The following is an 11,460-nucleotide window of genomic DNA, read 5'->3' on the forward strand; positions in this document are numbered from 1 at the left end:
TATAATTGGTGCCCAATTTGGGGCTTGGAATAACGGGAAATCTGGGCTCTACTACTGTAGAGGAGATAGCAGGTATGGAGAAATGAATACGCTGGTTCAGGGTCTGAGCAAAAGGTTTACTGCGGCTGCTGCCACTGGCTTCTCTCCTGCTTTGCTCCAAACCAGAGGGGAGCTTCACTGTTTTCCTGCATTCTGTTTTAAAAAGGCTGGGAGGATGACTGAACAATTGCAAGGGTTATGAATGGATGAAATAGGAAAATCAGAGATGTCACTAAATTCTCTCCTTTTGGAAAGGATTGCAGAGTTGGCTGTGCGACTAGAGAGGTTGCGGGTAGAGGCTGAAGCGCTTGGAAAGCAGAAAGCACCTTTGGTAAAGGGAGAACACCTGGTAACTGAGAACTGGAGATTCCCACCCCTGCCGCCCCGCCCCGCCTCGCCCGGCCCCGCGCGCGGTCACTGTCAAGTTCCCGCAGACCCCGGGAGGGCTGGGAAACCAGGGGGAGCAGAAGACTTTACCGGGCAAAAGGGTTGAAGAGAAACAGCTTCTTTCAAGAGAAAGAGTTAATCTTGAGCAGACTGAGCTGCAGGCGGAGCAGCCTTGGTTTACGAGGTTACCACCCTTAGCTTCCCAGGATCCACCGAAGCCTCAGACACCAGACCGCTCAGCGCTTCAATTGCGATCATTTCAGTTGGAGAGGACCCAGGCTCAGTTCCTAGCACCTACAGGGCCTCTCACAGCTGTCTCACTCTGCTTACAGGGGATCTGATGCCATCTTGTGGCCGCCTCCAGCACCAGGTGCACAAAGGGCACACAGACATGTAGGCAAAACGGCCAAACATACAAGATTTAAAAAGGTCCTTAGCTGTGGTGTAAACTGCCTTCACGTGCAAAGCCTAGGTTCAAGCCCCAATTGCACAAAAGCAACAGGAAGTGACTTCGTAGGAAAGGCCGCGGACTGTGCAGAGCACCTGGGAGTAGAGCTGGTGCACTGTGGAGACTGTTCATCAGATCGCAGCACTCTGGGGCTGACGGGGGTACTGGGCTTACCTGATGATTTTGAGTGCTGTAAAATAATACTGTGTAGGCCCAACTTTAGTTCACACCTGCCCCTCCTCCAAACCCCCACTGCCTCTCCAGGGCATTCCTGTGTAGTCGCCCTGGCTAGGCACTCACTATGTAGCCCAGGCTGGCCCTGAACTCATGGCCGTCCGTCTGCCTCATCTGTGCTTTCAGCATGAACACTGTGCTTAGTTTCACCTGAAAACACTTGAGTGTGTCTCTGAACTCTGTGACTCTACAGCACCAGCACAGCGCCCCTGAGGTTGTCCTCGGCCGCATTCAGATTTGCACTCAACCCACATGCCACATTTTTGGTTCTGATTTTTAGAGACGATGTAATGAATTTTCACAGTACAATACTGAAGGTACAGAAATACAGAAAATTTCCTTTAGCTCCCCTCCCTGCCCTCCTTTATCCTCTGCATCCTCTACCAGAGCAGGTTTTTATGCTAAGTCTTAGCTTACCTTAGGCGGGTCTTACTGTTAGGCATTCTGTGAATCTCCGTGCTTGTACCATACGGACGCCATCCTGCCCTAAAATCCTGTGCACTTGACCTATTTAGCCCCTCCCCCAGCTCCTGGGAAGCGCTTTGTTTTGTTTTGTTTTGTTTTTGTTTTTCGAGACAGGATTTCTTTTATTCGTTTCCGTAATGACAAACCTTCCTCATGTGTTCTGGTACAGATAGCTTTTCAAAGTAAAGACTTTCCTTGTTGGCTTTGTCCTGCAGTGGTGACCAGCTGTTTAAAGCACGTGCGTGTGGCATGCACGTGTGTGTTTGTGTGTGAAGAACCCGAGGCCCAGCACAGGCAATGCTTTCCCACTGAGCTCCATCCTCAGCCCACAGTCACATTTTACAGCAGCATAGACTCGGGGAGGGGGGGCGGCCTTGAGATCACATGTTTATTATAAGCAGCCCAGTGACAGTGTTGTCTTCACCAAGGCACACGTCACGCGTTGCTGGCAGGGGTCCTCTCCGAGGTGACTCGTCTACCTTACTGCCTGATATAGCAGGAGGCTTTTAACACATCGTGTGTATTTCTCACTCAGACCTGTGACCAGCCAATTTCTGTTTTGGGTTTTTTGAGAGAGAGAGAGTCTCACTGTGTAGCCCGGCTAGCCTGGAATAGTCACATGTCCTCCTGCCTCTGCTTCCGGAGTGCTGGGGTTAAAGGTGAACACCACTATGTGAAGAGGAATGCTAATTCACAACAAGGCTGCTCTGGCAAGAGATCACATCCAAAGAACTTCTAGGTCTGTGTGATCTGGCTGGAATACAAACACGCCTTTAATTCAGGAGACAGAGGCAAACAGATCTGAGTTCAAGGCCAGCCTGGTATAGAGCAAGTATCAGGTAAAGAAAAGCTTAGGTCCAGGCGTGGTGGTGCATGCCTTTAATCCCAAAACAATAAAGGTAAAGTCAGTTTGTAGAAGGAAGCACCCATATTGGAAAGTGATGTCTAATTGAGTGACAGAGAAGGTGACAAATCAGAGAAGATTTAACAGAATAGGACACACCCACCTCTCATGAGAAGAGAGAGGAAAGGGAAGCTACTTAAGAGGCAGTTTTTCAGAGAGAGGAGGCAGTTTTACCAGGACAGTAATAGAGAGATGGGTTGCAGAGAGAGAACTCAGGTGAAGATGGAATGAGCCAGAAAATGAGAAGAAGCCAGAAGATTAGAGCAGATTGCTGAGTTAGTTTGAGGCCAAACAGAGCAATTCAGAGGCTGAGAGAGAAGCCAGACTTTAAAAAAAATCAGCTGGGAGAAGAGTTTGAGCCAGAACAGCTGAGTTGAACCAGCAGCCCAGAGCTCAGAAAGAACAAGAAAAGGTGAGCTCATTAAGCAGTAAGTCTCAGAGCCTGAAAACATTCTAGGCCTCGGTTAGATCGTACGGAGGCTAGAAGCTTCCAGGCCTGGGTCAGCCTCCCAGACAACAACGGAAAGAAAAGATGCTTTTACAACTGTATCAGCTTTTCCCCCAAAAAACTTTTTATTCCTTTCAGTAGAAAATGATGGTTTTGGAGATCATAATCATATATTGTAGGCCCTTTGAAAGGATAGAGTTAAAATATCAGCTGGGCGTGATGGCGCACGCCTTTAATCCCAGCACTCGGGAGGCAGAGGCAGGTGGATCGCTGTGAGTTCGAGGCCAGCCTGGTCTACAAAGTGAGTCCAGGACAGCCAAGGCTACACAGAGAAACCCTGTCTCAGAAAACAACAATAACAATATGGACAAAGAAGATGTTATATATTGTTGTTATGTAGTTTCCACTAAAATAGATGTGGCTCTTACATTCTCTTTCCTCAGCCACGCTGGCTCTGACAGAATAAACTCACAGCCACTCACCTCACCAGACACAGCGCCCTCTCGAAGCCCGGCACCAGCACCACAGCCCATAGTGTGACTAAGGGTGGCGTAGAGGTTAGGTGCAGCTGTTTATACTAATCCCCACACTCCAGGGGCCAAAGCAAGACAGTCTCTGAGAGGCCAGCCGGGGCTACAGAGTGAGTCCTAGACTAACCTGGGTTACAAGGTGAGATTTCTCTCCAAAAGCCAAAAAAGAAAAAGCAGTTTGTGCTTTTTGCTGCTGCTGTTTGTCTGCGTATTGTTCTGAGTGTGATTGGACACTTTGTCCTGGTTTCTCTGGAGCTGTGTCCCAAGCCCGGTTTCCAGTGCACCCTGTTGTCACCTAAAGTCTTCTGAAATAGTTACGTGGCCAATTTCACATCTGTTTTTGTTTTTCCTTTGCTTCTTCTTTTTTTTTTAAAGTTTCTATTTATAAAAGATATAATTCCTGTGTGTCTGTGTGAATGTCTGTCATGTCTGTCTGGATTCCTGTGGGGTCAGTAGAGGGTGTTGGACCCTCTGGAGCAGGACTTGCCAGTGGTTTTACATCATCTACAGTGGGTGCTGGGAGCCGAACTTGGGTTCTATAGAAGAAAAGTACATTTTTAACCAGTGACCCAGCTCTCTGTCCCTGATCTGAATTTATATAAAATACTTATAAAAATAATATATTCAAAGAAGCTCAGTGTGGTAGCACACACCTTTAATCCCAGCACTGGGGAGGCAGAGGCAGGCATATCTCTGTCAGTTCGAGGCCAGCCTGGTCTTCGAAGAGAGTTCAGGACAGCCAGGACTGTTACATAGCGAGTACAGGCGTGCACCACCACGCCCAGCTAATTTTTTACTTTTTTTACTAATGTGTATGGTGTTTTGCCTGCAGGTGTGCATGTGCACCCTGTGCATGCAGTACCTCTGGAGGCCAGAGGGGGCACTAGATCTTTTGGAGCTGGAATAAGCTGGGAAACTGAGCTTGGGTTCAGTTTACACATTCTCTCTCTCTCTCTCTCTCTCTCTCTCTCTCTCTCTCTCTCTCTCTCTCTCTCTCTCTAGCACTCACACACACATACACACGCACTATATATATATTTCATCACTAAGCACAATTGCAGTATGCCATTAGGACATAAAAATTGGGGGTTCGGCAAGCTTGGAAATGAGGGCCAGTCACTACTCAAGGGTAGCTGTGGTGGGTTGAAAAGATGGCAGCTGTTCATTCTTAATTCTCTTCTACTGCATCTGTGACCTTAGGCACAGTTAATGTGTGTCTAGGCCACGCACAAAAGGGAAAGAGAAAGGCTGGCATATTTGTACCTCAAGGCTATTATGAGGTCCCAACTAAATATATATGCAAACCACCGTGTTCCCCCTCTGTGTAGCTCAGAGGAAGAGCCGTGTTATGTACACTGTGGCTTGAAGTGTTTGAATAAATGAACATGTGTGTAACCCTGTGACTATTTGCATATCTGTTCTTAAACAGAGACCGGATGAGGAAGCTGTGGTGGATCAGGGTGGGACCAGCTCAGTTCTCAACATTCACTATGAGAAGGAAGAGTTGGAAGGTAAGAGTCCTGCCTGCGTGACCAGGGAGGCCCGAGGCTGGCTGGGGGAACCACTCCTGCCTCGCCTCGGGAGGTGCTCACACCCTGACTCTCCTGCTCACACCCTGACTCTCCTGCTCACACCCTGACTCTCCTGCTCACACCCTGACTCTCCTGCTCACACCCTGACTCTCCTGTTCACACCCTGACTCTCCTGCTCACACCCTGACTCTCCTGCTCACACCCTGACTCTCCTGCTCACACCCTGACTCTCCTGTTCACACCCTGACTCTCCTGCTCACACCCTGACTCTCCTGCTCACACCCTGACTCTCCTGCTCACACCCTGACTCTCCTGCTCACACCCCGACTCTCCTATTTACACCCTGACTCTCTGGTTGACACCCTGACTCTTCTGCTCACACCCTGACTCTCCTGCTCACACCCTGACTCTTTCTCCCTGGCTGGATGACCCATTTGGGGGAAACACTTAACTCTCTTAGCCTCCTGTTCCTTGAAGTAAAAGCAGAGGTGACAGCACCGCACCTGTCCACTAGGTGGCCCGAGACACAGTGCTGAGGGTGCTGGGGAGCTCAACGTAGCATTAACAATAGCCTTTTCTCCGAGGACGGGAAGTTCTTAATTCACTGACTCCTCATAACTGCATGGATATGTAAATATCTACTCAAATTCAAAAGAAAATAAAATGTCAGTAGTTTAAAAGTCCAATCTGGCTGTAATATTTTTTTCCTTTTTAACACAATTCCACTGTTGGCTCTTTTATTTCTAACATGCCTATTTCTACCTGATTTAAAAAAAAACAAAAAACAAAACAAAACAAAACAAAAATCTAAACAAGAAAAGAGAATACAGAAATACACCAGCAAAAAACTCTGAGAGTTTGCAGAACAAAGTTATATAAGACCCCAGTGAAGTGGACGGCGGAGGAGCCGGTCTGTCCCCTGTTGTCCAGCTTCTCATTTGACCTTTATGTGGTGTCCTGCATCCCTCTACCATGCCAGGGGGGATCGCAGGGTTGATGTGTCCTGTATTCCTCTACCCTGCCTAGGGGGGCGGGAGATCGTGGGGTTGACCTGTCCTGTACTCCTGTACCCCGCCAGGGGCGGGATCGCGGGGTTGACATGTCCTACATCCTTCTACCCCTCCCCCCGGGGGGGGGGATCGTGGGGTTAACATGTCCTGTATTCCTCCATGCCCCCAGGGCGGGGATCGTGCGGTTGGCTGGGCTCCTGCCTGAGCACAGGTCCTCATCAGAGTTGGCATCCCATTACCCTGGAGGAAGATCCTGTCCAGTGCAACTTTAGTAAGAACCCTGTTTGTCTCCACACATGAGACAGCTGCCACATCCCCTGCACGCTGAAGGCTGTGGTGCAGCTTTCTGATGCTCAGACAGCATGCGGCACGCGACGTGTTCCCACTGTTGGTTTTGCATCAAACTCTTGTAGGCCCCAGAGAAAAGGAAGGCTCGGGAGCTATCTCAGCCTCAGGGTCTGTTACTGCGAGCATGTGTGGTGGCTCTGTGGAGGTCAGTGGTATCTAGGTAGATTGAGGCCGCGTTTGCTCTCTGTTACTTTGGCCAGAGGGATGAAGGGACTGGGAGAATTTAGGAAGTGGTGTGAGAGAGAGGCCGCTGCTGGTGGTGAGAACGTCTCAGGCAGTTCAGGGGCTCTGCTGGGCTCTGCTTCTTCCAAGCCACCTGACATTGGGGCTAGACTGGACTGAGCCTCCTCGAGGCTCCTCAGTAGGTCTGTGAGTTTCTCTCTGAAATCCTTACAGCTTATTTATGCTCGGGGCGGGGGGGGGGGCATCCGTGCACAAGGTCAGCTTCAGGGGTCCTGCAGTTCACACCCCGAGCTTGACTCCTTCCCTATAAGGTGAGCAGTCTCACCTTTCCAAAAACGTCCGTGTTGCTTCTCGCCTTTCTTTCATCCTGTGGCTTGCTGAGCACCTCTCCAAGGTGGAAAGTTTTAACTGCAGACGAAAGTGCTCACAGTCAGCTAGGATCTCCTCTCGCACTCTGGCAAATACTTCATCCTGACGCTGTCACTTTGCTCAGCTCTTATGTGGCCTCCCTCTTTCAGATTCTAGGCTCCCTTTGGTCAGTCTGTGGACTCGGGGGAAGTCTGAAGGCTTATAATCTGGGGAGGCACTTGGAAGATAGTCCATATGCTGAGCGTTTGTGGAGCAGGGACTCTGATAACACGGTGTGGGGTTGTGAGCGTTTGTGGAGCAGGGACTCTGTGTAACACGGTGTGGGGTTGTGAGCGTTTGTGGAGCAGGGACTCTGTGTAACACGGTGTGGGGTTGTGAGCGTTTGTGGAGCAGGGACTCTGATAACACGGTGTGGGGTTGTGAGCGTTTGTGGAGCAGTGACTCTGTGTAACACGGTGTGGGGTTGTGAGCGTTTGTGGAGCAGGGACTCTGGTAACACGGTGTGGGGTTGTGAGCGTTTGTGGAGCAGGGACTCTGATTGATAACACGGTGTGGGGTTGTGAGCGTTTGTGGAGCAGGGACTCTGTGTAACACGGTGTGGGGTTGTGAGCGTTTGTGGAGCAGGGACTCTGGTAACACGGTGTGGGGCTTGGCAAATCTGTGGTACAGTGTTTGCCCCGAGCTCTGCAGAGCAAGTGCAAGGCCTTGGGGTTGGTCCTTCTCCGCTGTGGGGGATGGGGGTGGGGTGAGAGGAGGATAGCGTGTTCCCTTAATACGGACACTGGAGGAGGACGGAAGCCGGGACCTCGAGGAAGGCACAGGTGCCGAGTGAGGCAGCTGCTCAACTCTCATGCAAGGCAGAAAATGCGTTTGCTGTCAGACACAGTGGTAGAGAGCCAACAGCTACTGGAGCGCAGAACTCCAAGGAAGAGGGGGTACGGAGGAGCGCAGAACTCCAAGGAAGAGGGGGGTACGGAGGAGCGCAGAACTCCAAGGAAGAGGGGGGTACGGAGGAGCGCAGAACTCCAAGGAAGAGGGGGGTACAGAGGAGCGCAGAACTCCAAGGAAGAGGGGGGTACGGAGGAGCGCAGAACTCCAAGGAAGAGGGGGGTACGGAGGAGCGCAGAACTCCAAGGAAGAGGGGGGTACAGAGGAGCGCAGAACTCCAAGGAAGAGGGGGGTACGAAGGAGCGCAGAACTCCAAGGAAGAGGGGGGTACGGAGGAGCGCAGAACTCCAAGGAAGAGGGGGGTACAGAGGAGCGCAGAACTCCAAGGAAGAGGGGGGTACGGAGGAGCGCAGAACTCCAAGGAAGAGGGGGGTACGGAGGAGCGCAGAACTCCAAGGAAGAGGGGGTACGGAGGAGCGCAGAACTCCAAGGAAGAGGGGGGTATGGAGGAGCGCAGAACTCCAAGGAAGAGGGGGTACGGAGGAGCGCAGAACTCCAAGGAAGAGGGGGTACGGAGGAGCGCAGAACTCCAAGGAAGAGGGGGTACAGAGGAGCACAGAACTCCAAGGAAGAGGGGGTACGGAGGCAGCCTGATCCGTGTTGAGCTCCCCACAGAGCCTGACTCACTGAACAATGTGCTATGACGGAGATACGATGACTAGGTGCCATCTGATGTCCTTACTGTGGACGGCTGTAGTAGAGGGCAGGGGCGGAAGCCACAGCCGGAGAAATAGAAGAAGAATCTGGTGAGGAGCGGGAGTGGCCAGCATAGTCCTTGATGGAGAAGTCTGCAGTGCAGAGCGCGGCCACTGCACGTCTACAGGAGTGGCGTGGAGCGTTCTCCCGGCAGTTATTTACTTCTTTTGACAATCCTATGAGTGAAAGAAAGAAAGACAGAATGAGAGAGAGAGAGAGAGAGAGAGAGAGAGAGAGAGAGAGAGAGAGAGAGAGAGAGAGCGCGCTTCAATCTTCCATTTAAAAGATGAATCAAGTGCTGGGTGGCGGCAGTGTCGGCAGCGGAATTTTAAAAACTTTGAAATAGGCCGGGCGTGGTGGCGCACACCTTTAATCCCAGCACTCGGGAGGCAGAGGCAGGAGGATCGCTGTAAGTTCAAGGCCAGCCTGGTCTACAAAGCGAGTCCAGGACAGCCAAGGCTACACAGAGACACCCTGTCTCAAACAAAAATGAATCAAAAGAAACTGACAACTTGTGTATGATCATATAGCTGGTGGGAAAATGGGGTTTGAACCCAGGCAGGCTGACGGGGCCCTAAACTGGCCTTAACTACTTTTCTAAACTACCAACTGTGTCTGCCAAGACGTGCCACAGTTACCACACAGGAATTGTGTCTTTAAAATCGCTCACATTCATTGTCCATTTAATGGCAAAAGGTAACATATATTCACAGTTTGTAAGTCGTATTCCTGCTCTTCCTTCCCCTCCCCTTTCCCTCCCTCCCTCTCCCTCTGGCCTTGCCTGCTCAACTGTTCTGGGGCTGAGTTTCCCTCCACGCCTTAATATAGGGCCTGCCATGCTGGCCACGCGCTCTCTCACAGCTAGTGTGCATAATAAAGCACACTTTCTTTCACTTGGTTGTCACAGCACCTTGTGAGGTTTACAGCCATGTGCAGGGCAGAAGATGACCCTGGCAATGTTCTGGTTACTTCCTTTAGCCCTGGGGAGGCGGGGAGGGGCGGTCTGTGAGGTTTAACCGTTCCAGAAGTGAATGGTACAAACACCTGTGGTCTTTTTGCTCTTAATTATGCAGACTCCTTTTATAAAAAAAGGTCTCTCCGTGGAACTGTGCTTCTGTCCAGGTCACAGAACTCTGTATGTCGGGGTTCGGATGCCGCTGGGCCGGCAGAGCCATCGCCACCACCGCACTCATGGCCAGAAGCACCGCAGACGAGGCGGCAGCGGTGGCGGGCGGGGCAAAGGAGCCAGCCAGGGCGAGGAAGGCGCTGAAGCCTTGGCCCACGGTACCACCCTGGGGAGAGAGGGGGGCAGGCGGCTGTGGTTGGGGTGCGTGGTGACTCATGGGGTGCAGAAGGGACATGGGCAGTTGGCCTTGATTCTCTAGCCCTTGCCTAGGGTTCCCAGGAGGAAGGAACAGTTCTAAGAATTATAAAGGTCTTCCTGAAAACTTACATTGCACCACCCCAGTCAACACTATAAGTAATTTTTTGCTAGAGAATTAACCAGTTCTATTTATTAAAATTTGTCTGATCTCTAAAATACTTAAAAAAAGAAAACCCCCACCAACCTATTTTTATGTGTTTGGGTATTTTGCTTACGTGTATGTTTGTGTGCCACATGCATGCCTGGTACCCTTGGAGGCCAGGAACAGGGTGTCAGATCTTCTGGGACTGCACTTACCCTTGTGAACTGCCACATGGGTACTGGGAATCGAACCTGGGACCTCCAGAAGAGCAGCCAGTGCTCTAGCCCTCTAAGCCATCTCTCCAGCCCTGGTTTCTAGCTTCTGCCAGTGGTCTTTGTTCCTAGCTCTGCTCCCTGTGGATGGGCTTCCACAGCAACCTTTCCTCTCAGCACAAAGGCCGTCTTCTGTGTGGCCCCAAAACTGCTAGGCGGAGTGCTGATGTCGCGCTGACCTGGAGGCTGGGTGACATGCGGGCCTGTCTCTGGTTGCTTTCCCAGACACCCCGTCCCAGCGCGTTCAGTTCATTCTTGGCACAGAGGATGACGACGAGCACGCGCCTCACGAGCTGTTTACAGAGCTGGACGAGATCTGCATGAAAGAGGGAGAAGATGCTGAGTGGAAGGAGACAGCCAGGTGAGGGCCCTGGGCGTGGCAGGAGACGGCCAGGTGAGGGCCCTGGGCATGGCAGGAGACGGCCAGGTGAGGGCCCAGGGCGTGGCAGGAGACGGCCAGGTGAGGGCCCTGGGCGTGGCAGGAGACGGCCAGGTGAGGGCCTGGTGTGGCAGGAGATGGCCAGGTGAGGGCCCTGGGCGTGGCAGGAGACAGCCAGGTGAGGGCCCTGGGCGTGGCAGGCCTCTGGCCTCTTGGGGCTGCAGCGGTGGGGTAAGCCTGGCTCCAGCTCCGGCCGATGTGGTGTGGTGCATGCACTCCTGTGGACTGATATCGTCCACGGGAGAGTTAAGTTAAACAGCCACTTGGCCTGATACCAAGTGAAAAGACCATTGGTCTTTTGTGTTTCTGTCTTTGTAGGTTTCTAAAGTTGTACAGAGCACTGATGAAAATATTTTATGAACATGGTTTGTCAGTGTCCAAATGATAGTGCTTTAAAAATCATGCTTATTAGAGACATTTAAAAAATGAAGATATGGAAAAGAAAGACAATGGCAGCTTCAGTCCTGCTGTGCCAGGGGTAAACAAGGAGTAGGTTTGGGGCCTTGTACATATATATTCTATAATTTTAAATTTGTCTTTAAATAAAAGCAGAACCAGATTTGCGCTGTACTACATTTTTTTTTTTTTTTTTTTTTTTTTTTTTTGTTTTTTTTTTTTTTTTTTGGTGGGGGGGAGGTTTCAAGACAGGGTTTCTCTGTGTAGCCTTGGCTGTCCTGGACTCACTTTGTAGACCAGGCTGGCCTTGAACTCATAGCGATCTATCTGCCTTTGAGTGCTGCGA

The 11,460-nt window shown here is 51.1% G+C and overlaps 1 protein-coding gene across 1 annotated transcript in view; it reads left to right on the top strand.

The window, feature by feature from the left end:
• Slc4a8 (solute carrier family 4 member 8) overlaps positions 1-11,460 on the top strand; it is a 65,917-nt gene that overhangs the window by 11,722 nt on the left and 42,735 nt on the right. The window contains exons 2-4 of the mRNA XM_051160366.1: positions 4,885-4,966; positions 9,664-9,825; positions 10,505-10,640. Of these exons, the coding sequence (XP_051016323.1) occupies positions 4,885-4,966; positions 9,664-9,825; positions 10,505-10,640 (380 nt within the window). The remainder of the gene's footprint in view (positions 1-4,884; positions 4,967-9,663; positions 9,826-10,504; positions 10,641-11,460) is intronic.

The sequence above is a fragment of the Acomys russatus genome, chromosome 17, assembly GCF_903995435.1.
Source record: "Acomys russatus chromosome 17, mAcoRus1.1, whole genome shotgun sequence".
NCBI lineage: Eukaryota > Metazoa > Chordata > Mammalia > Rodentia > Muridae > Acomys > Acomys russatus.